Source organism: Hipposideros armiger, unplaced genomic scaffold (assembly GCF_001890085.2).
Source record: "Hipposideros armiger isolate ML-2016 unplaced genomic scaffold, ASM189008v1 scaffold_134, whole genome shotgun sequence".
Lineage (NCBI taxonomy): Eukaryota > Metazoa > Chordata > Mammalia > Chiroptera > Hipposideridae > Hipposideros > Hipposideros armiger.
In genome coordinates this window covers 2,486,438-2,512,119 of record NW_017731484.1, presented here as the reverse complement: position 1 = coordinate 2,512,119, position 25,682 = coordinate 2,486,438, and the positions used below count along the sequence as shown (strand labels likewise).

The 25,682-nt window shown below is 39.6% G+C and overlaps 1 protein-coding gene across 5 annotated transcripts in view; it reads left to right on the top strand.

Annotated features, from left to right (window-relative positions):
• Positions 1 to 24,730, top strand: part of RBBP5 (RB binding protein 5, histone lysine methyltransferase complex subunit) — a 41,449-nt gene extending 16,719 nt beyond the window's left edge. Inside the window, exons 2-14 of one of the 5 annotated variants that reach the window (XM_019649719.1) lie at positions 1,300 to 1,325; positions 2,188 to 2,360; positions 7,428 to 7,568; positions 8,351 to 8,513; positions 9,671 to 9,780; positions 12,537 to 12,656; positions 12,747 to 12,900; positions 12,997 to 13,068; positions 13,707 to 13,824; positions 16,060 to 16,129; positions 16,673 to 16,902; positions 17,653 to 17,730; positions 22,695 to 24,730. In XM_019649719.1, coding sequence (XP_019505264.1) covers positions 1,300 to 1,325; positions 2,188 to 2,360; positions 7,428 to 7,568; positions 8,351 to 8,513; positions 9,671 to 9,780; positions 12,537 to 12,656; positions 12,747 to 12,900; positions 12,997 to 13,068; positions 13,707 to 13,824; positions 16,060 to 16,129; positions 16,673 to 16,902; positions 17,653 to 17,730; positions 22,695 to 22,723 — 1,484 coding nt within the window. In that variant the 3' untranslated portion in view covers positions 22,724 to 24,730. The other 4 variants (XM_019649717.1, XM_019649720.1, XM_019649718.1 and 1 more) reach the window with 4 other exon arrangements.
• Positions 24,731 to 25,682: the final 952 nt, after the last annotated feature.

Here is a 25,682-nt window from a genome sequence, read left to right as displayed (position 1 = left end):
CATCTTAGCTGTAGAGAGTGCAGTCTCACTGGCCCTCATGTGGGATCCGAACCGGGGCCCTGCTGCTCAGAGCTGGCGCCCCAAGCCAGCTCTTAACCAACGTGCCACTCGGCCGGCCCTAAAAAGATTTTTTCAAAAAATCTTATCTTAACCTGGTTTCAGCATTTTATTCTTTTCTTTCATAATTGAAAGTAATCAGCTACTATAAGTCTGGTGCACATTAGGTAAATCCAAGATAATTACCCTTTTGGGCAATTATTTACCTCAAGTTTCATCCTTCTTTTAGTTTTCTTAACTGTGGGGACTGTGTTTTGTTTTGTTTTGTTGTAAGTTGTAATGTTTTCACTCTTTAGTTTTCTATTAATTTTTATAAAAGACAAATTGTAATAAAGTGGTTTTCAGACTGTTTTTTAAAGCAGTAGACTTCTTTTTAAAATGAAATCTTACTTGGATGCCTTATACATAAAACAACTTTCTTGGACCTGTAGACCTCAGAGTATAATTTAAAAATCAGTGTAATAAAATCTTTAGAAGTAAATACTGACAAAGATGGTGCTGCTGCTAAAATTAAACTTCTGATAAGCAGGCAGTATCATCATACCGTCATCTGTAGCTAGAAATGTTTATTACTGCTAATGTATAAATACCAAATTTAATGTAGGAAAAGCATTCAGGGATGTTTGTACCAAAATGTTGTTTGCTTAAGAAATTAATATAGAGAATTATGTGTTTAACCAACTACCAGATTATGTTACAACCTAAATGCTATTATTAGTAAGGGGAACAATCACCATTGGTTGACTACTGTTAATAAAGGTTTTAGAGAATAGTTGGGACTTATGATCATTTGATTTTATTTTTAAAAGTTTGTTATTTAAAAATAACCATAATAATTCTGTTACATGTTTACATAAGTAACATGTTTTTATGGAAAATAACTATTTTCTAAAAAAGTATTTAGTGAGAAGAATGACATTATTTTATATTTTTACAAATCTCTAATGTTTGCTTACATAGAAGTTGGCAGAATTCTCACATCTGCTTCTTCACTTGCTCTGTTGTGATATCGTAGGTCATACAGCCTCAGGGAGAACTCCTCTATAAACTTATGAGATAATGAGACTAAAAAGGCAAGTACCATCTTGGTATGATAAAGAAAATAGGTGTGACCGTAGTCTCCGAAAGGGCTCAGTTCCACAGGCATACTTTGCAGACCGCTGCTATCCACCATTCCTGAGCTGTGAAATCCCTGGGATGTTGCACATGTTCCATCAACTCTCTCTCTTTGCTTTGTTGCAGAGTCCTTTGGGCAGAATTATCCAGAGGTAAGAGGATAGTATTGTGATTTTAGGAACATGGTCAGTCACTAGCTTTTGTGTTAGAGGGAAAATCAATTTTGATCCTTTTTTTTTTTTTGACAACAGAAGCATTAAATATGATGATACATCTTTTGCTATAATATGGAAATAAATGTTTAATTTTGAGCAGGGAGGAAATAGATAGGCAATATTGGCTGGAAATCCCACCATAATATTTTATATCTTATAAGGTTCATTTCCCTTTAAATTAAAAAAAGACTTTGAAGGATCGCAAACAGTACCATCAACTGTACATAGATTCTTTTTTGTGGGTGCTTTTCTAGTTTTGATCAATGTTTTTAGATAGTAATAATATATATAAGTATGCTTTATATTTTTAAATGTAAACATATTTTGTAATACTTGGAATATGTTTCAGTGTAGTCATTATAGTTATTTTAAATGGCTTGATATTAATATAAAATAATTCATTTGACTTTCCCAATGTTACACATTTAGGCTGTTCCAGGGTTTTTGTTTTAAATTATTTTTCTTGGGATAAATTTCCAAAATTATGATTACTGGGTAAATAGGATGACTCTTTTAATGAATCTTGTTACATTTTGTCTTAATTGCGCTTGAGAGTGTATGTACAAAGTTATAGTGGTAATATGAGGGATTGACCACATCTGTTTCTAGAAATTCTATATTTTTATAAATATTCCTTCATTTTGTCTAGTTTAATAGGTGTAAGAACACACACAGAGATCGTTTTGGTCTTCATAATTGAAATTCAAGAGAAGTGTCATAGATAATAGAGAACCTTTAAAAAATAATTTGAATACTTGGGTATTATTGTCTATATTCTTGTGTTTGTTTTAATTTTTAGGAAGCTGATGGAACGTTGGATTGTATTAGCATGGCCCTGACTTGCACCTTTAACAGGTGGGGCACGCTGCTTGCAGTTGGCTGTAATGATGGCCGAATTGTCATCTGGGATTTCTTGACAAGAGGCATTGCTAAAATAATCAGTGCACACATCCATCCAGTCTGTTCTTTATGGTAAGGAATTTTAATATTAATATGTTTAATATGAGTTAAATTGGGATGAATGGTGATTGTGTAATTGCCAGTCTCATTGTCGGTGTTTTAATATTTAGAGTTAGAAGTATTCAACCATTAGTAATATAGTTGCTCATAGTTTATGTAGACCTTGAACCCATGCTGTGCCTGAAGCTGCTTGGTGATGAGAAATTCAGTGTGTGCTCTGGATCTGGGTCAGGCTCTGAGAATGTTTCAATACTGAAAAACGATATTTATACATTGTAGCCATAGTGATATTTGTGATAATGACCTTTCATTTAAAATAAAAAAATCTTTGTTAGGAGAGAAGCTTGAAAATCATCTCGTCCAGCCTTGTCCAGGTTCTTGCATTCCATCACTTTTAGCGATCGCAAGCATGTCCATTCCTTCACTGAACTGTAGTTACTAAGGCTTTCTATCAAATATGCACATGTTGATCTGAACTCTGGTTATGTATCTAGTCCCATCGATTCCTTTCTTACTTGCTGAGACTGTATTTACTTCAGAAAATTTTATTTTGGGGCAGCACTTTTTTTAAATGAACTTGGGGCCCAAAAAAGCACCTAATCAGATCTAGATTTTTTAAACTGTAACATACTATATTTATTTTTGTCTAGATAGAAGCATCTGCCGTATTATAAAGTACTGGATTGGAAAGAGGCCTGAATTCCAGTCTACGTTTGGCCATTAATGAATTGGTAGCTTTGGCCAAAACCTTTCTCTAATATGCAGAATTAGAGCACCAACCTGGATGATCTCTTAGGTCCCTTCTAGCTCCTTTGCATTTAGTTTCTTTTTTGTTATGCTTTTGCAATAAAGATTTAAACAGATACATATATTTTTAGCAGCTTTATTAAGATACATATAATTCACATACTATAAAGTTCACCCAGCTAAAGTGTACAATTCGCTGGTGTTTATACATTCACAGAGTTGTATAGCTGTCATCACAATCTAATTTTGGAACTCCTACCTATTAAAATATGCATATATTTTTATTATAAAATAGTGTATAATCATTTACAAAATTATGGAAAATACAGGATAGTAGAAAAAACTAGTACCTCCCATAGTTCCATTACCTAGATATTACTACTATGAAAATTTTGATGTTTCTATATATTAAAAAGCAGAGTTTGTAATTGAGCTGTATTCTATTTTATTTTTTCTCCTGAACACTGACCAGACATTTTCCTGCTTGCATAGGCTTTAAAAACTTTTTTATGGCTATATATCTTGTGACAGATAAATCACAATTTACTTAACCATTTTCGTTTTGTTTCTCTGCTACATAATGTTTAGTGAATGCCTTTGTGCATAAAGGTTTTCTTTTATGTATTCATTCATTCATTCATTCATTCAAACATTGTATATGAATTACGTCTCGGGTACTGTAGGCATTGGGCACACACACAAAAAACCAAGGAGAGGTTCTTGATTAGAAGGAGGAGGTGAAGGCCGGCTGAGTGGCTCAGTTGGTTAAGAGTGTGAGCTCTGAGCAACAGGGTTGCTGGTTTGATTCCTACATGGGCCAGTGAGCTGCGCTCGAATGGAGCTGCTGCTGAGCTGCCATCGGGCAGCCGGATGGTTCATTGGTTAGAGCATACGCTCTTAGCAACAAGGTTTCTGGTTCAACTCCCACATGGGATGGTGGGCTATGCCCACCTGCAACTAAGATTGAACACAGCACCTTGAGCGTGGCTGGATGGTGACTGGACTTGGAGCTGAGCTAGCTGCACCCTTCACAACTAAGATTGAAGAACAACAACTTGGCTGTTCATCTTCCCCAATTCCTTAACACTGTTCCCGTTCCCCAATAAAATCTTTAAAAAAAAGAAGGAGGAGGTGTATGTGCATACAGGTGCATGTACTAAAGCTTCATAGGTCCTGTACAAGAACTATATTTGAGATTTAGTGGAATGTATATATGGGGGGCGCCAAAAAATGTACACAAGTGGACACTTTGATCAGCGTTGCTCAAGCAGTAGTTCGCCATAATCAGAAGTGTCTGGACGCTGATGGTAACCACTTTGAGCACCTCTTGTAATTGCAGAAGTCAAACGTGACTTGTATTCATCTTTTGTTATCAGTGTATATGAGTATTAAAATTTTAATACAGTTTTTTTCCTTTCTTAAAATGTGTATACATTTTTTGGGTTCTCTCTCTATATATGATGCATAGTATATATGTATCATAATTATTTAACTGTCCCCTAATTTATGGTATATATAAGTATAGTTATTCATTATAATTATCAATAGTAGTTACATGCATTTTGTGGGTTTTTAAAAATTCAGCCTTAGAATATAACTTTATGTATTATTTTATTTGTTGTGTAATATTTGAACATATTTGAACATAAAGTTTCACCAACAGAAGATTTGGGTAGGCGTGATAGCTATCTTAACTATTAAAGAGCTAACATGTACAAGACAGAAAACTTGGCCCAAGAAGTAGAAGCAGGACTAGTAGGTAATGGGGGAACAGATGTTAGCTTAGTATAGAGAAGAGCTCCTAAGCAAAGGTGCTCAGGGATGGGATGGAGTGCTCAGGAAAGAATTGATCAGTGGTGCTGTCCCTGCTTGCTACACTCTTCTTGCGGATGCTGCAGAAGAAATTCAACACTGGATGGAGGCCAGAGGTAGAACTAAACGATCTTTAAGATTCTAAGACATAAGTAAAGACCCATCTGTCTTTTGGAAAAAAATAAAATTGTCAGATGTAAGAAAGTATGATAATATCTAGTTCTTGAGCTTATGGAATTTAGAATTCTCCACAACCTAGTTGTGGAGAGAATGTCGTTTCACTGGTCCCTGTTGGTGTTATCATTGTGCTCTTCCCGGGTGAGGCAGTTCCTCCCTGGCCATTGGACAGCTGCTCACGAAAGCTCACTGCTGCTGCTGGCCAGCCCCACTGCAGCTTACGCCATAGCCGGCGACCCATGGCAGCCCAGCTCTAGGTCGAGCTGTTGTTCACCATCTTAGCTGTAGAGGGTGCAGTGTCACTGGCCCCCATGTGGGATCCAAAGCGGCGGCCTTGGTGCTCAGAGCTCGTGCTCCCAAGCCAGCTCTTTTTTTTTTTATTGGGGAATTGGGGGGATGGGAACAGTGCTGGGGAATTGGGGGAAGGGGAACAGACAAGTTGCTGTCATTTTGTTCTTCAGTCTAGTTGTGGAGGACGTTGCTTCACTGGCCCAAGTTGGCACCATCATTGCGCTCTTCTCTGGCGAGGCAGATCAGTCGCCGGCTTCTGGACGGCCGCTCACTGCGGCTGCTGGCCGCTCACGCTGGCTGCTGGCTACATACGGTAGCCCATGGCAACCCACTGCCGCAGGGAGTGCAGCCTACGCCGTCGCCGGCGACTCATGGCAGCCCAGCTCCAGGTTGAGCTGTTGTTCAGCATCTTAGCTGTGGAGGGCAGTGTCACTGGCCCTCATATGTGGGATCCGAACCGGGGCCCTCTAGCATCCCAAGCGAGTTCTTAACCATCGCGCCACTCGGCTGGCCCCCAAGCCAGCTCTTAACCAACTGAGCCACTCGGGTGGCGCTCAGTTCTTCTTTGTAGCTTCTATTTCTTTGCTTTGACTTCCTGGTTTTTTCTTTTTCTTTTTTTTTATTATTAAAATTTATTGGGTGACAATGGTCAGACTTTCTGGTTTTTTCCTTTGTTTCAAGCATGTTTGCAATTGCTCGTTGAAACATTTTTACAATGACTGCATTAAAATTCTTGTCAGATAATTCTAACATCTTTGTTATCTCTGTTAGTATCTGTTGATTGTCTTTTCTTATTCAAGTTATTTTCTTTTTCCTTGGGTTGATAGTGATTTGCAGTTGAAACTTGGACATTTTGGATATTGTAAGACTGTAGAGTTTATTTAAATCTTCCGTTTTAGCAGGCCTCCTTCTGATACTGTACTAGGGAGAAGGGAGGATGCCATCTTGTTGCCATGGGTTAGAAGTCCAAGTTTCTAATTTGGCTTTGTTGGGTTGGAAGTTCAGGCTCCCCACTAGGCCTCCTAGGCTGACACCATCCTGGGGCGGAAGGCTAGGAGTGCCTTGTTCTTGCGCCCCATGTGGCCTCCACTAATACTGTGGTGGGGTCCTCATTAACCACCTGGTGGTTATGAAAGTCTGGCTCCCCACTGAGCTTTCTCTGACACCAATTAGGAGGGAAGGGTGCCTTGCTATGACTGGGCAAGAGTGAAAGTCTAGACTATTTAAACCTTGTTGACTGGGATGGAGGTGGGGTTGCAGTTTTTTTCTGTGGTGGTTGCTGGAGTAGAGTGATTATTGCCTAAATGTTTTCAGACTGTCTGGTTTGTCCTTTCTGGCTCCTTCGGCCAGAGAAAGCAGGCTCTTCTTGAGGCTTTTCGTGTGTGTGTCCATTGGTGTTACCGTGTTGTTGGCTTCTTCGTCACCTGGTCTGGGACATAGGAAGCAAAAAGAACATCCAAGGAACTCACTCTTACGTCATTTCTCCTATCCAGCAGTCTCTAGCCAGTTGTCTTTTCTCTGCCTTTCAGTCTTTTTGTGTTTGTTTTATATATAATGTCCAGGATGCTTAGCTGTACTTAGCAGGAGGAATTAATTCCTTTCTTAATTCATTTAAATTAACAGATTTGGATCTTTATTGTTTTATTTATGCTGTGAAGGTGCTAGCTACTTCAGGGACAACTTCAGAAAGTTGAGATACTCCTTCCCCGCCCCCTAGGAAAAAAACCTGTTCTTTGTTACATCAACACTTAAGGGACCATTGATTGTAGACTCTTCTAAAATGTTTTGAGTCTGTTCTTTCACAGAGCCATTTGTAGTGTTATCTTGAACTATTAAGAGCTTCTGTTACTAGATATGAAAATACGAAAACATTCTTATTGCTTAGGTGGGAAAGCTTGTTGTGGATTTGAGTTTATGTTAAAAAAAAAAAAAAGAAATATGTTGACCCAAGCAATTAGGGCAGTATGTGTGACTCATGTATTTTTGTCCATAAGAGCAATATGATATCTTTACCTTAGAATATTTGCTAAGTTACCCTCTTTTTCTTTTCAGCTGGAGTCGAGATGGTCATAAGCTTGTGAGCGCTTCCACTGATAACATAGTGTCACAGTGGGATGTTCTTTCAGGCGACTGTGACCAGAGGTTTCGATTCCCTTCACCCATCTTAAAAGTCCAGTATCATCCACGAGATCAGTATGTTTAATCTAATCTGAGCTATTATTTCCTGGGGTGGGGTCTAATTTTATATGGGTTAGCTCCAGGCTCATGACAGTTTCTGAGGTTTTTGGAGGCAAATGCACACATCTCTCTAAATCTTCCACTTCGTAGGTTGCCTCTACTATAAGATTTTAAGGACAGTGTTATTGTATTATATAATTAAAAACTGGCTAAAATTTAGACTTTGGAACTGGGCAAAAGTAGGAATAAATATAATGACTAATCCTTGATCTGGGGCTTTCCCTCCTGATTATTTCAATTTCTTTAGTAGAGGGGAAGTCATTCAGTATTAAAACTGCTTTTAAGAGAAAGAGCTACCCATCATTCTATTCCCCAGACATAACTAATGTCTGCATTTCTCTGGGTTCTCTGTTAGTCAAGTTCTCTTTATGTATAAAGTTGTTATGTAGTGCTTTATAGATCACAAAGCACAAATATGCATGTTACGCATACATATATATGTATTTTTTACATGGTTTTAATCAGTATTATGCTTTTTTATGTTATTTCATACATATTTTACTGGTTTGCTACATCTTTATTTTTAATGATTACATTTTATTTGTCAAGGTAGGACCCCTTAACTTTACTCAGTTATTTCTCTATTATTAGACATTTAGATTTTTAGGCTTTTCACTATTTTTGCTTGGGCTGGAAGAGTTGATGAGGATAGTGGCTAGAGATCAGGGAAAACGGCAAGAAAATCAGCCTTCTGATACCAAAGCAACAGCCAATGTACTGTTCATATTTTTAAACAGGAACAAGGTTCTCGTGTGTCCCATGAAATCTGCTCCTGTCATGTTGACCCTTTCAGATTCCAAACATGTTGTTCTGCCAGTAGACGATGACTCCGACTTGAACGTGGTTGCATCTTTTGATAGACGAGGGGAATATATCTATACAGGAAATGCAAAAGGCAAGGTAAGCCTGGAAGCTGGTGAAATAAGCCTTGGTCAGCCTTGCACTGGCTCCTTTCATGTGTACTTGCACTCCTTTCTTTGAAATTTCTTTTACCCCTACACTAAGCATACCTCCAACCTGTGGCAAATGCAGCCTGTGTTTCTCTTACGCTTAATAATAATTTCTGTTTTTTGGATTTAGGGTGATCAGAGATTATGTGGCTTAGAAAAAGATGGAAGGGCTTTTACTGGATACTACTAATGAAGAGCCATTACTAAATTATAAAATTCAAAAGTTATATTATAAAATGGAATACTGCTGATGAAAATACCTAGTTCTGTAAATATTGTATAATTCAGGCCAGCTTAGTCTATAGTATTGTGGAGTAAGAAGTCAAGTTAGGTGAGCTTTAAGGTCCCTTTTAAGCTTAGAGTTTGTAGTTCTAATAGGCACCTTGATTTTTTTTTTTTGACTGGGGCACATGGGCTAGTATAATTTCATGGCTACTTTAGAAAGTGCCAATTTTTCTAAATTGGGTAAACAGCATATACAATGCAACATAAAATTTACCACATTAACAATTAAGTGTACAGTTCAGTGGCACTAAGTGTATTTGGTGTTATACAAATCACTACCATGTATCTCTAGAATTCTACATCTTGCAGAACTGAAACTGTACTCATTAAACAATAACGCCCTATTCCTTCCTTCCCCTCAGCCCCTGGCAGCCATCCTGTCTCTAAGTTTGGCTACTCTAGGTTCCTCATATAAGTGGACTCACACAGTATTTGTCTTTTCCTATCTGGCTTGTTTCACTCAGCATAATGTCCTTACGATTCATCCATGCTCAGCATGTGCCAGAATTTTCCTCCTTTTCAAGGCTAAAGAATATTCCATTTTATGTATATACTACATTTTGTTCACTCATCTGTTGATGAAAACTTGGGTTGCTTCCACTTTTTGATTATTGTGAATAACACTAAGCGTTATATTTTAAGAATAGATTAAGACACTGTTATTTGAAGAGGTAAAAGGCAATACCAGTTAATCAGGTTGAATACATGGGAGTAGAGATGTTTATATTTTTACCCAGCCTCTGCCTGCTTTTAGAAACAAGCCAGATCTAATTACTATAAGTTATCAGAATACTTACTTTTTTTCTCTCTTTTAAACTTCAGATTTTGGTCCTAAAAACAGATTCTCAGGATCTTGTTGCTTCCTTTAGAGTAACAACTGGAACAAGCAATACCACCGCCATTAAGTCAATAGAATTTGCCCGGAAGGGGAGGTGAGACCTTTTCTTTTTAGGGACAGTTAAAATTAGTAGAACATAAAAATAAATTGAGATTCACAGTTTTTGTGTATATTCTACTTAAATTTTTAAAAAAGTTTATTTAAAAAATAGTTATTGGAAACTGTCAATATCTGGTTCTTAAGTTCATAAAATTTACTACGCTAAACCAGCATTCACATCTTCTTTATCTGGAGGTTATCAGGCAGTTCCTTTACAGAAAGGATATCAGAGAGGTAGGTATGTGCTTAGAACTAAAATGCCTGGCACGTGGTTAACACCAGGTAAAGATTAGCTATTATAATCAGAATTGATGTTACAGAATTCACATAGTAACTGAACATACATTGGGTTGTTGGAAAAGTCATGACGCATGTTTGCAACAGATGGCACTAATTCGTTTTTAGAAGTACTAGAGTCATTTGCATCTATTCTGTGTCATTTGACAGCTGACAGTTCTAGCTTCATTCTAAAAAAAAATTGAGCAATTTGGTTGAGTTTTGGAGATTTTGCAACAAGTTGAAGATGGAAGACCAAACTGCATTTTTGCCATATTTTACTGTTTTACTTCCATAAAGGGAAGAAAGTGCGTCAAGCTTGTGAAAAGTTGCATCAAGTTTACGGTGACAATGCTCTACAAGAACGTCAGTGCCAACGATGGTTCATGAAATTCCGTGCTGGTGATTTTGATCTCAATGATGCTCCTCGGTCAGGGAGGCCCACTGAGGTTGATGACGACAAAGGCATTGATCGAGTCAAACCCACGTTACACGACACGAGAGATTGCAGAAACATTGAACATCCATCATTCAAGCGCTCATGACCACCTGAAGAAGCTGGGATATATAAGCAAGCTCGATATTTGGGTTCTGCATGAACTCAAAGAAGTTCATTTGACGGCACGTCTAAACATCTGCAATATGCTCATTAAACATGAGGAAAACGATCCTTTTTTGAAGCGACTGAGAACTGGTGATGAGAAGTGGATTGTTTACAACCATATGGTGCGCACATGGTCTTGGTTGTGACGTGATGATTCACTTCAAATGACATCGAAAGCAGACATCAGAGGAAGGTTATGCTGTCAGTGTGCTGGGATTTTAAAGGTGTCATGTTTTTCGAGCTCCTACCAAGGAACCAAACAATCTATGTGAATGTGTACTGTTTGACAATTGGACAGTTTGAACGAATCCATCATCCAGAAACGTCCAGAGCTTGTTAATTGTAAAGGAGTTGTGTTCCATTGCAACAACGCGAGACCATACACAAGTTTGATCACCCATCAAAAATTATTGGAGCTTGGATGGGATGTGTTGCCACACCCACCATACTTGCCTGACCTTGTGCCATCAGACTTTCACTTGTTTCGCTGTCTTCAAAACTCCTTGCGTGGTATAACGTTCAATTCAGATGAGGCTGTAAATCACCTTGTTCAGTTTTTCGCAAATAAAGACAGGTCCTTCTATGAAGGAGGAATTCTGAAGCTCACTGAAAGATGGCAAAAGGTTATCGAACAAAAAGGGCAATATATCATTGATTGATCTTTGTTCTTTATATAAATAAATGACCTTTGAAAAACATAGACAAAATACGTCATGACTTTCCCGACAACCCAATATTTTACTCACATAAAGCCTATTTAGCCTTTTATTTTCAGATGTTTTCCTGTTGGTTACGCAGCTAGAAGTACAATAGATACATCAACAGAAACATGAGGAGAGAGGTTGTTAATAAGAGAGGTAACAGTCACCCTGTTTTGGATAGGAACACCCATACACGCTTAGGGGACATTCACATTCAAAATTCTCTTTAATTAAAAAATGTTTTGGGCCAGACGAGTGGTGCGTTGGTTAAGAGTTGGCTTGGGAGCACAAGCTCTGAGCAGCAGGGTCCCCGGTTCATATCCCACATGGGCCAGTGACGCTGCTTCCTCTACAGCTAAGATGCTGAACAACAGCTCAACCTGAAGCTGGGCTGTGGTGAGTCGCCGGCGACGGCGAGGCTGCAGTGGGCTGCTGTAAGTTACGGTGAGTGGCTGGCAGCGAGCATGAGTGGCCGTCCAATAGCCGGCGACTGATCTGCCTCAGCTGGGAAGAGCGCAGTGATCACAATACCAACATGGGCCAGTGAAGCGAAGTCCTCCACAACTAGACCGAAGAACCAAAGGACAGCAACTTGTCTGTTCCCCTTCCCCGATTCCCCAACTCTGTTCCCTCCCCCATTCCCCAATAAAGTCTTTAAAAAAAAAAAGAAAAGTTTCGTCAGTGAAGTCTGGAGGAAGGTGATGAAATAACTTATTTTAGACAGATTTCCAATGTAATTATAGTAAAAAGTTGAACATTTTAAAATGAAATAGTTTATGAACTCATTAAGAAGAATATATTATGTATAAAATAGGCCAGAGAAATGAAGTATTTACATACGTATAACTGAATGCTTATGAATTAAGCTGATTTCAGTTTTAAAGACTTGGATCTCAGTCAAATACTGACGATCAGTTTGTTAGTTTGCACATACAGAGTTCAAGGATACACAGGAAATATAAAATACATTCTCACTTCATACTAAATTTTGGTTTGGAATGTGACAAGTGGACACATAAGTATTTGAACCTATTACTTAGATCTTTATTCAGCCTCTCCCCAGTTTATTAGCTGTTTTATGATACTGTTCTGAGTAACAGGTAGTAATAGAAAATGTTAATGGAAACAGATTTCTGACCTCTGGTGTTGATATCTTTGTCCTTTCTGTAGTTGCTTTTTAATTAACACAGCAGATCGAATAATCAGAGTTTATGATGGCCGAGAAATCTTAACCTGTGGAAGAGATGGAGAGCCTGAACCCATGCAGAAATTACAGGACTTAGTAAATAGGTGTGTATCACAACCTAGAAGAATACGTGATTAATTCATGACCTGGGCTCAGGTTCGGGTTCTCCTTGGGTACTTTCTTTGTATCTTTAGGACCCCGTGGAAGAAATGTTGTTTCTCTGGGGATGGGGAATACATAGTAGCAGGTTCAGCTCGGCAGCATGCCCTGTACATCTGGGAGAAGAGCATAGGCAACCTGGTGAAGATTCTCCACGGGACGAGAGGAGAACTGCTCTTGGATGTAGCTGTGAGTAGAATAAGAGGCTGCTGTTTTTACTTACATAATACAGAAAATTTTGGATCTATTCTTAGAGCTCATTTTCTTTTCCTTCATTAAATTTAGTGGCATCCTGTTCGACCCATCATAGCTTCTATTTCTAGTGGAGTGGTGTCTATCTGGGCACAAAATCAAGTAGTAAGTATTTTTCTGGTTTAATTACTTTGAAACAAGATACACTTTTTTTTTTAATCAAAGAATTTTACAAATAGTAAGCTAAAAATTACCTTATATACTTTTTTTGCTTATGATTCTTGTAACCTAATTAAATAGGTTTAGTGCATCTACCTTTGCTTTATTTTGATGGGATGGTCTTGGGCCAAAGCCAATTTATTAGCTCTCTTTCCAGTGAAAGCGTCTAGTGGACTTTTAGTTTCATTTTTCTGTTTCTTATCTGAGATAGATTTTCTTTTGCTTTTCTTGTTTTTATCTTAGTTTCTGTTTTACATTTAGTTTTATTCTGAACACCTTGAATTATATGTGTAATTGGTGTATTCATAAGAAAATGTAACTCAGAATTACATCTTAAAAATATTGAAGATGGCAGTTATTTATGAAAGAACTATAGTAAATAATAACTTGGAATGTTTAAAATAGGAAATACCTTAAGATAGTAAAACCTATAGATGCCTAATTTTTATTATCTGCCAAATTTGATCTCAGAATTCTGAGTCACTTTCATGTTAAAATGTTTCATTTATATCATTAATGTCTAGATTATAGACTGTTGCTTTCTCATATATTTAAGCAGTATACATTTTGTTTTTGTGGCCTAGGAAAATTGGAGTGCCTTTGCACCAGACTTCAAAGAGTTGGATGAAAATGTAGAATATGAGGAAAGGGAATCAGAGTTTGATATTGAAGATGAAGATAAGAGTGAGCCTGAGCAGACAGGTAATATTTCTCAATTGCAGATAGTATTTCCCAAAGGAGAAATGATTGCTTTATTCATTATTCATTCTTAATTTACGTTGGAAATTTATTTCATCACTTAATCTAAAATGTCACTTTTTTCTTACTAAGGCATTGTGTGAGGGCTTACATGGGTGTTATTACTAGGGTTCAACAACTCTCAACATTTTACTTTGTATTTCCTGATTAATTGCAGATGATTACCGTATTTGCCGGCGTATAAGACGATTTTTTGGCCCTGAAAAATATGCCTCCAAGTGGGGGGTCGTCTTATACGCCAGGTACACTTCAGATAGACTGCCCATAGTGCTTGCCCCGTGCCATAGTGGCCTCCCGATGCCCGCCCACTTCATTCCACATACCGTTCAGGCATCAGCAGCGCTGCTGGGTGTATGCTCGGCTGTTATGCGATTTTGCTGTTATGCGATTTTACCACACTCGCAAAATCGCACACAGCCGACCATACACCCAGTATGATAGCGCAAAATCGCGAATCGCGATACCATACTGGGTGTATGGTCGGCTGTGTGCGATTTTGCGCTATCATGGTGCCTGTTAGAATGTTGAAGAGCTCGCACTTGCGCACTAGTGAGGTCCCAGGGAGATGCTGATGCAAGGGTGGACCAGACTGCTATAGTGACAGGGCGGGCAAACAGGGAGCAGGGACCAATCAAATCAGGCTTTGTATACAGCCAACAGCCAACCACAATACTGCACCATTGTACAGTACAGCATAGAAAATGTCGACCAGTCAAACCCCTATCATCCCTATCATGGCACCAGCCAAAAGAAAGAAGTATGATGCAAATTTTAAACTGAAAGTTATAAACTTTGCTAAGGAAAATAATAATTGTGCTGCTGCAAGACAATATGGAGTAACAGAAAAGATGGTTCGGGACTGGAAATCAAATGAGAAAGCATTAAAGAGTATGCCAAGGGGTAAGTGTGCATTAAGAAGAGGCACCCCACACTGGCCAGAACTCGAAAAACATGTAGCAGACATGGTGGCTCAACATCGCCAAAACGGTTATGTGGTGACACGAAATACAGTACGCTTGTTTGCACTTCGGTGGGCCAAATCAAATCTGATATTGTTTTACCTTTTATTTGGTGTGTGGAAGGTGTGCGGAAGAGGGGGTAGTCTTATACGGCGAGTATATAACAAACTCTGTATTTTGAGTGGAAATGTTAGGGGGTCGTCTTATACGCCCAGTCGTCTTATACGCCGGCAAATACGGTAAGTGAGGGTTTACCTGCAGCACTTAACAAAGCACTCACACATGCTGGGTGCTCAGCTGTGTCACGTATTGTCACTCCTTTGTCAGTAAGGTGAAGGTAATGAGCATGGGCTGTGGAGCCAGACTGCCTTGGGCAAAATACTTACTCTTTAAACCTGAGTGTCCTCATATGTAGAATAATGGTAATAATAGAACCTGCCTTTGAGGGTTGTGGGGACTACATGAGGTAACTCCAGTAAAGCACTCAGTAGTGCCTGGTGTGATAGGCATTCAGATGTTAATTCCTGTTGTGATCATGATCACTGATATTTCTTGTCTTCAGAACTTACTGATAGGAAGTTTCTTGAGAATAAAGATTTCTCTTTTTATCCCCATGGTGTCTAACCCAGGGCTTTCTATCTAATAGAGGTTGGAGCGTGCGAATGCTCAGCCTGCCCAGTTGGCACTGTCGGTAATTGAGGCCATAGATCATTGACTGTTGGGCCCCTTGATGGTGCCAGGAATCGGAATTGGGATTGAGGTTGGTTCTTTCTAGCTTGGAAGTGCTGGTTCCCATTTTGTGATACTAGATAACTTGGTGCCTCATGTGTCTTAGGAGGCCCACCAGGAGTGCAGCATGTTCTGGACTGTGTTGGTATTACTGGATTATGGTCCGTGAAGCCTTCCCAGACTTTCACATAAGTTGTTCCTTCATTCATCTTCTTAGCACATTGCACATAACCTTTACTGTAGCACTTACTGTGTTGAATTGAAATGATCCATTTATGCCTGTCTCCCCAGTTAGACTATGAAGCTTCTACTGAAGAACTGTTCACAACTTTCTTGGTCATCACTCTAGACCCCGTGCCTAGCACATGGTGGAAATTCAGCACATGTTTGTTGAATTATTGAATAAAATTAACTGTTTGGTTTTCTTCCTTTGTTTCTTCTGAATTTCAGTTTATGAAAATCATACCTCTACTGTGTTTCTGTCCTGCAGGGGCTGATGCTGCTGAGGATGAAGAAGTAGATGTCACCAGTGTGGACCCCATTGCTGCCTTCTGTAGCAGGTGAGCTGGCGAGGCCAGGCCTCGGGGTGTGCGCGCCTTCTCTTCACCTCTGGTTTGGACTTGTCAGTTCCTTGGCTCGCCCTTTAGTCTCATCTGTCTTAGTTTTAAGAGATAGCTGCTTTGGTGTATAAGAAGTCCCTTTCTCCTGTGTAGAAAGTCTTAAGACACTGAAAGAATTCATTTATACCATTTTATTTTACTACTGATTTTATTAATCATGTCGTCTAATTCCCTTTTATTCATCTTGGCTTTCTTTCTTTTTTTTTTTTTTTTAAGCTGAGCCATCCTGCCACCTGTTGGCAGCTCAGCAGCTGCTCAGCTTGAGCCCACAATCAAACCTCTGTTGCTCAGAGCTTCAAACTCTTGAGCGAGCTCTAACCAACTGAGCCGCTCGGCCGGCCCCTGAATCTTGGCTTTCTTAAAGTTTTAGATCTATGCCTGTTGCTTATGGGTAATATAGGTGATTCTGCTCTAGAGGAAGGGTTCATGGTTTAAGCAACTGTCTCTTTTTTCCAATCCCTTGTCTGATCCTGTTCCAAATAGTGATGAAGAGCTGGAAGATTCAAAGGCTCTATTGTATTTACCCATTGCCCCTGAGGTAGAAGACCCAGAAGAAAATCCTTATGGCCCCCCACCGGATGCAGTCCAAACTTCCTTGATGGACGAAGGGGCTAGTTCAGAGAAGAAGAGGCAGTCTTCAGCAGATGGGTCCCAGCCACCTAAGAAGAAACCCAAAACAACCAATATAGAACTTCAAGGAGTACCAAATGATGGTAAGTGAGGGCCACAGCTTCCCTCTGCCGCCTGATAGACACCACTTTTTATCTCCAGCACAGCCTGGTCATTTCCTGTTTGAGTGATTTTTACCTTAAAGGAATTTTCCTAGGAGTCTTTTTATAGTGCTTTACAACTTTGTAATGATTTCATGTGCTTTCTCTTCTCTTTCAGAATGGGGAGATTCTGCCCTTAGTACTTTGCCTAAGTTGACACACTTTAACCCTTCTGACACCTGGCTCAGTTTGTCTCATTATGCCACTCTTCCCCCCCCACCCCCCGAGATTTTATTATGCGGTAAAGTACTAGTCAGACTAGGACAATCCTTTCATTCTTCTACCTACTTTCACAGTCTGACTCTGGACGCCTCTAATCATGGGGTAGAGTCCGGATTCTTACCATTTCCTTTCTGTTCTCACATGACGTCGTGCATGTGTGCGTTCCTGCTCTGCCTCGGCGTGCTGAGTGCCAGTGTGTCCTTCAGCCACGTTTTCAATTCAGAGCCGCTGTGGCTTGCTGTAAACCACATAGGCCGCGTGTGCCCTTTGGCCAAGCAGCTATTTCTTAATTCCGTTCTTCTATAGTTTTATGAATAACAAACAAAGCAAAATTTCCTCCTTGTACTAGTGGGCCTGGGGCACAAGGACAACGTTCTTGGCTCGTGGGTAGGTGGCATGCCTTGTGCCTGGTTGGGGTGATGGGACTGGTGGAGTATGGATTCCTTTCCATGCCTGTCTGTGCTTTTACAGAAGTCCATCCACTACTGGGTGTGAAGGGGGATGGCAAATCCAAGAAGAAGCAAGCAGGCCGGCCTAAAGGATCAAAAGGTAAAGAGAAAGATTCTCCATTTAAACCGAAACTCTACAAAGGGGACAGAGGTTTACCTCTGGAAGGATCAGCGAAGGGTAAAGTGCAGGCGGAACTCAGCCAGCCCTTGACAGGTAAGGACACATTGGGAGCACTGCCTGGCTTGCTTCGTGGCCTTGCTTTGTACAGCCCATGACTCGGTTTAACTGCAGCATTTATTTCCTTCTTTCCCTCCTTTTTCCCAGTGGCAAATATTCTCTTGAGTTTTAAGCTGCTGACAAGGGCAGGCTAAACCAGATTTGGCTTAATTCAGTGGCTCTTAACCTTGGGTCCATAAATAGGCTTCAGGGGCCTGCATTCCCTTGATACTATATGCAAAATATTGTGTAAATATTTTTGTGGGGAAGATGCCATACCTTCCATCAGACTCCTGTCGGAATCCATGACCCAAAAAAGGGTAAGAACCTCTGGTTTAATTCATGTCTTCATCTATATTTGCTCCTAGGTGTTTTATTTTGGTTTGGTTTGCCTCAAAGGGCCAGATAGATAACCAGAAATATAACTTGCTTTATATAGGCGCTTCCTGTTTACCTGTAGCATCTCTTCTCTCTTTCTCTCCAAATTGTTCAAATCCCAGAGGTTTTTCTGTCTCCCAGTAGTCTAGAAGCAACAGTGAAGTTGGTAGAACCATCACGTTAAAAAAGATGAGGGGTTGTTTTTGAAACAGGAGGAGATTACCAAAAAGACAGAAACTACAGTACCTGTGTAGCTTCTTAACACCTAAGCCTTTTGAAACTTACTGAGTTTTCTCACTTTTATAGTGAGGGATTTTTATTGGGAGACGGAGAACATTTTCCATTTCCTATCAGAAATTTGTGAATCTAGGCTAAAGGGTCTCTTGTTTAAAAACTAGTAATCAAATTAGAGTCCATTTCTATTCAAACATTGTTGAGTTTTGGAAACTTTTTGTTTTATATACAAGCACTGTTTTAGTTAATACAGTACTCTCAATTTTCTGTGGTCAGTGTACTAAGAGGTTGGACTGATAAAATATCCGGTTGTATTCAGGTGTCCCCCTGCCTCCTTTATTTAACATTTTAATTTAAATGCATGTGATGTGATGCCCTAGCATGTGAAACAGAATTCCTTGTTTAAGTTACTCCTTAAGTCAGTTAATCATGTGAACATGAATTTTGCAGAAAAGCTGAAGCACACACAGTTCCTCATGAGTGTTCTGCCTCAGTTTGCTAGATGTAGTTTTTCACAGCCCAACACCATACCATTGAGCACCAGCATTGTTTCCCACAACAATATTTGCGGTGCCACACTGATAATCAGTTAGCACCTCCACTGTCATTCCACTTAAGGCTGTGTCTTTATGTACTTTAAAATAGTCTGGAAGAGATATGTGGACATTGCCAACAAAGATTGCAGATCAGTAATAGACTCATGTAAATAAAAACGATTCTTCCATTACCCACTTCTTGTTCCAAGCTGATGCCACTACAGAAGAAATACAGTTTAAAGTTTAAATAGATTTCGCTGGCCCAGGGAGCTAAAATGCTTTAGGGTGACTTAACATGTGGTTTAAACATATTGAATTAATTGAAATGCTCTAGGACATAGTCTCCTAGCTTCTTTAAAACCTGTCTGTAATTAATCATTGGCTTTATAATAGTAAATGTATGGTAAATAAACCATATAAAGTTTTTGAAAACTCACATTTTTCTCTCTGTGATTTGAACTTCTAATTTTTAATTGATGTGGTCAATGACAGCAGCTAAATTATCTCTGACATTTGCCAAACTAGGTTTCTGTCAAAGGCTCCATGAAGTATTGTTAGGTTTTATGGCTCAGAGTATGGCAACTGTGCTTTTAAAATGTTTAAATAAGAGTCAAAATCAAAATATTGGAAAGTTTACTCAGCCCTAAAGGAATGGGCCTTTTTAGTCACGAAATTTCTCAAAATACTAAATATAGTTTGCAGTGAAATTTTGAACTATATGTCGAGTACATATTTTACTATTGGTACAAGTCAGCATTTCAAAGCTCCTTAAGAATAAATACCATTATCAAGGGCCTGATAAACGTTTGTTCCCATTTACTTTGCCGACAAGACTTAAAGGAGTTGCCGCCCTCTTTAAAGACTAGAACCTATATCTTGGAATAGCAGGGTGCTTCATACTGGACTTTTATTTTCTACATTATTTTCACTAGGCCCTTGAGTTGGTCAACCTTAAATAGAGGCAACTATTTTAACAGCCCCACCCTTTAAAAGGACTAGAGGAGACTTTCACAGAGTAGGGCCAGGGTGATGATACATTTTCTGACAACACGCAGACAAAAAAGCTGGGTAGAGTGCTGCAAACATTTCACCGACTCCTCACAATTGTGTGCATGCACATTTCTTGTCATCTGTACCTCCTTTTGCCTATTTTCTCCCTTCTCTGGCCTTGGTGCCTTGACCTTTTTCTGAATGAAAATTCTCAACACTGAAATGGCCAGATGAAACGCCAGCGTGTGCTGAGCAGCAGGATCATTAAAAACCTTCAAGGGACATTATGGTTTGTACCCAGCTTTATTGACTAGCTGCGGTGTGGTGTGGGTCTTTGTGAAGGCTGCTGCAACTCCTCACAAGGGAGACTGGTGAAACTGGACCTCACAGATAACTCCAGCAGAAATCTTAGTTTCAGGACAACCCATCATATCTTCTGTGTGGAATTCTTTGGGGGAGGGTGGGGCTTCATCCAATACCATGAGCAGCTTGGAGGGCCCAGAGTAGGCAAAGGCTGGAATCGGGGCTACAGAAAATTCTCCCCTCTCAAACAGCTCATTAGTATTGGATAGGACCAGCAGACCCACATCCATGAAGACACACTTCTGTGATGAGTGAGGACCCATCAGTGAAGCTTGGTGAGGGTGACCCTGAGCTTGGGACTTTTGGGAAAGGCCAGATCAACATTGTCAGGTTCCCTACTTAGTCCTCAGATCAGAAACTTGAGACATGAGCAGAACCACCAGTATCCCCGTTGCCCTGTGACTGCCCAAGAACTAGGGCCCCTTGGTAGTAAACATCAGTAGCAAGTGTGACAGAGTTGCGGTCTGTCACACACATGATCTAAAGGCCTCGTGACGTGGACATGAAGGGGTTGGTGTACACTGGAGTCTGTTGGGGTAGCAAAGACCAAAACAGGCAGAGACGCCGTTTTTGGGCGGGCAGGCACCTCGAAGACTCCCCTGCATCTGGCCACACACTGCCCCCGAGGCCGGCCCACACCCCGGGCTTCTGAACCACCTCCTGAATCTGTGATTTTTTTGAATGCTTGGTAGTAAGTGTGAGTTTTCCTTCTCCTCTTCTTCCCTTTTTAAAAACTGATCGGTCAGTCAAAGACTAATACATGAATTTCCTGCTAAAATCAGATGGCTAGTTGGATATTCTTTCTCATTCTTTGTGATCTTGTTAGCTGACTAAGGTAATGATTGAAAATCAATATCCAGTAGTATTTTCTTAGGCCACTCAGCCTTAGGCTGCTATTGGAAGGTGCTAGTAGCAGCTGTTCACCACGAGCTGAATTTTTCTTAATTTTATATTACCATAGATTGCCTTTATGTTGCAGCAAAATAATGTGTATCCTTGGGGCAGACTTTTAAATAGTCCAGAGGTCTTCTCGTGTCCTGCTGTTTCTCTGTGTCTTGTCTTGCTCATAGTATTGATTGCTCTGGTTTTGGTTTTCGTGTTGGGATTTAGGCTTAAAATGTCAATGTTGTGTTCATTTTTAAACTTTTAAAACTAGATTGGCTAGGATACCTGAGGGGGCAGTCAGCAAAACCAGCCTGAGGGTGTTAAAGGCCTGATAGTGAGTCCTGTTGAGGAGCAGAGTCTTCTATCTAAAGATTTAAAAAAAGCAACTCAGGAGATTAATTATTATGTTTTATGTTGAGAGGGAGCTACATTAACAGGTGCTAAATAAACTTTTTATCTTACTGAACTATATAAAGTTTAAATTTGATTTTTAACAATGTAGCATCCAGGAGAGTTTGTAATTTCAGTCTGTTCAGGCAAATGGGAATATATTTTTTTATTGCCAGTTTTCAACTGTGCTTGAACCTTTCCTTTAAAAATCAAATTAAAAGCAAAGTTTACAAATGGGTACTTTTCTTTCATAACTTGTGCAATTATTTTTTAACCATTTAACCTTCAAGTGGCATGTTCTCCCTCATTCCCATTGGCCTCTGGGAGGATTTTCTTCACCTTGTTCTCTTTTTTACACTTCCTAGTTAATATTTCACAGCAGCCCATTTAAGGATGTCCCCCAGAGGTTGAGCAGCTTCTATGGAATAATCAGGGAAGTGTTCATTTGATTTTACTATTGAGGATTTTATTTATTGATCAGTTGTTGGCACTTAGAAATGTCAACAGTAGTTTTCATTAACATTTCATCATGTTTGGGAGTCTAAGGTGATGAGAATGTCACTTAACACACTGTGGACCAGTGACGCAGATTTGCATCTATACATTTAAATGCCCCGTCCTCAATGTGTTAAGGAACAGGGGTGCTTAGAAAAGAGTTTGTTGCTCACTGTTAATTATTTAGTGACTAATCAGTCTAATATATGAAAGATTAGAAGGTGTAGTACCCTAGAATTTCCTTTCCTTACTGCACTTTTTGGATTACAAGCATTATTTGTTAACACCTTGGAAAATGGTTAATTAATTAGCAACTCAGAAAATGTGTAGAACTCTGATCATTTTGCCTTTTTTCCCCCCTTTGGGGAAGTACTGAGAAAGTGTGGGTTGGGGATGTGGGATTTGGGTTATTCTTTCAATTAATAGTAAGGGGGAGTTGGTTTGAACTTAAGGAGGGAAATTCTTAGCTCATGTGTGCTTGTCATGAATCATCTGGCATCCATCAGGATTTCTGTTTTCGTAAGAACTGGTCTAAGTTGATGCTAAAAGAAATCTTTTTGTGTCTAATCTCTTTAGCAGGGGGAGCAATCTCCGAACTGTTATGAAGACCCTTGAAGTGCTTCGTTCTGCCCCACTTTTCCATCATGTGGCCTCTGGACACTGTGGTCAGTCATTTGAGATTGACTTTAATTTAAAGCAAAGGCATCTGCTTCTCACCCAGGAGGTGGAAGGAGTGAATTTTATGTTTGAATGAAGAAGTGAATTATGAAAGAAGAGTATACGTCCCTTCCCTTTCAAGCATAAGTCCAAATAGGCTCTCAGGAATGAGGATTTGTGAAGACATCGAATGGGAGTTTGACTGATTTAAACTTTAATACTGAGTTATGTTGCTGGAGAAAAGATACCTGTTTTGCTCATCTGATTTTATTGTACCCATCATCATTTTGACCTGTCATTTCCTGTCTCCTCTATCTGCCTTCCATCCTCAGTGCTTGTCTTTGAGTGACTTGTTCTTACTGAAATTCTGCTATCCGTATCCTAGAAAACTTTGTTGCATATTCTTTCTTCCATTTTGAAACTTACCCTCTTACCAGATACATCCTGTATTTCCATATTGTGGACAAACAATGGGCAGAAAAGAAAGTGCTTGAAAGATTTGAAATTTTCGGAAACAGTAGAAAGATTAGAAAGGCCCCTTCTTTCTAACATACCCCATTTTGCTCAAGAAGCTGGGCTGCAAGAGGGTCAGGGATTTTCTCTTCCTTTGATTGCATGTTTCCCTCCAGTATTGGTTCCTTCTCATTACTCATGGTTTTTAAAGATGGTTTCATCCGTCTCCAGCAAAGAATCATCAATAGTTTGCATTGTTTTATCTGTGCTGGCTTCCAGACATGGAAACAAACCAAGGTGTCTCAACAAGCTTCTTTTTTATTGGGGTGGGGGAATCTATGCAAGGACTAAAGTAAAACCATCCAAAATCAAAGCAGCAACAACACAGTTCAAATCACAGATCAAGGAACAAATTTTTTTTTATCGTTGCATGTGGATATCTGTCCTTCCATCAGTCATTGTAGTTTTCCATTCTCATATCTATACTTCTTTTCCTTACATCTTTCAGTCACTTCCTTTCTGTGAAAGGTTGCTTAGCTTTTAAAAAAATTTTTTACTTTTTGCTTTTGCTGTTCTTTTATATAAAAAGTAGCAGGTTGGATGGATATGTACATTAGGTGTTTGAAATTATCTGAAAATCCAAGTAAAGAAATAAAGTGTGGGGTGGGCTCACTAGCCTCTCTGAGTAGAACTTTTAGCTGACCAGAAGTGCTTAACCTGGATCATCGTTTTCACAGTATTCTCAAAGGAGAGTTTAAACACTGTGCTTATTGTGAAATCTCTTATCAGCTAGTGGGTGCTCCTACAGGTAGCCAAACAAGCTGATTACCTTTTAGATTTTAGGGTTGAAATCAAAGTAGAACATATCAGTAAGAGCCTCTTTCTCCTATTCCACCTTGTAGCACCAGAATATTCAGTAGTTGAAGTGAGAGCTCTCTCAGTCAGTTGCAATATGTCTATATTTTTAGATGCCACTATTTTTTCTTCAAATGCTTATTTTGTGAATTTCATTTAATATATCATCTCAGACCACTGATTGAGATTAGTATGTGGCTCACTAACATTTTTGTTTTGCAGACATAACTTCCATTCCTTATCTTTCTCTACTGTACACTGCAATAGTGTGAAAACAGTGTCATACAAAGGCTTATTTCCATGTGCAAAGTAGCTCGGTGTCTTCTACCTGTGCATTTGGATATTTATGTTGTGTCCATCTCCTAAACTGGCTACTGAGAAAATCAACTTCAGCCCTGTCAGATAGTCTCTGGCAGCAGCTCCTAATAATTATTTATGCTTTTGGAATTTTTTTCAGCTCCTAAAGCCTCTGTCCATTTCAGTTTGATTTTCTAAATTTGTACAATATACACATATTCTCTTCTTCCTATTTGTCATCTCCACCCCCATTTTGTTTTCTAATGTTCTGTAGTTTTGTAAAAGCCTTGGGTACTTCTTGCTGAAGCTTTAATGCTTTGTAAATAAAATTGGATGTTTATTAAAGAAGAGGTGTAGATGTTTTAGACACTGATTACTTCTGACACTCACCAGCCACTTTGCTTTTTATGACAGAAAATGCAGCTTACGATGCTGATGTTAGATCTTTTTGTGTGGTGTACATACAGAGCTGGGATGGATGAGGGTGATCAGGTGGTCCAGATCTCTGCTTCTGGACAAGATTATAAAAAAACAATTCAAGCAAAATGTTGGTGTTAAGTAAAAAAGATCATCTACCCTGTTTCCCCGAAAATAAGAGCTAGCCGGGAAATAAGCCCTCGCATGATTTTAGGTGCCAAAATGTGGCACCTTGGCATACTGAATATTTTAAGCTGATGGAGTTTGTGGAAAAGGCACTCTTCTCCCAGAAACAGATCATAAAACCCTCATGTGAGGGGTGTGTGCCCTCCATATCCTGGAGGGATAATGCTAGGGCTTCTTCTCCGGCTAGGTCCTATTTTCGGGGAAACACGGTAGGAATGATCTCTCTTTAAATTCTTTAACTCAGTGTAAGTGTGTGTAACTACTCTGTTGAGGTCACAATGCTAGCAGGCATCCTGGAGGTTACAAAAATGCATGTGAGGAACTTCCTGCCTTCCATGGTGCTTTCTTTTTTTGTTTGTTTTAAAGCTTTTATTGGGGAATTGACGGGAACAGTTGTTGGGGAATTGGGGAAGGGGAACATTGTGTCTTTCCAGGACCCATCAGCTCCAAGTCAAGTTGTTGTCCTTCAATCTTAGTTGTGGAGGGCGCAGCTCAGCTCCAAGTCCAGTCACTGCTTTCAATCCTGTTGGAGTGGGAGCGGGGAGCGTAGCCCACCATCCCATGCGGGAGTTGAACAGGCAACCTTGTTACTAAGAGCGTGCGCTCTCACCAGCTAAGCCATCTGGTCACTCGTTGGCAGCTCAGCGGCAGCTCAGCTCAGGCACAGCTCAGCTCAGGCACAGCTCACGGGCCCATGTG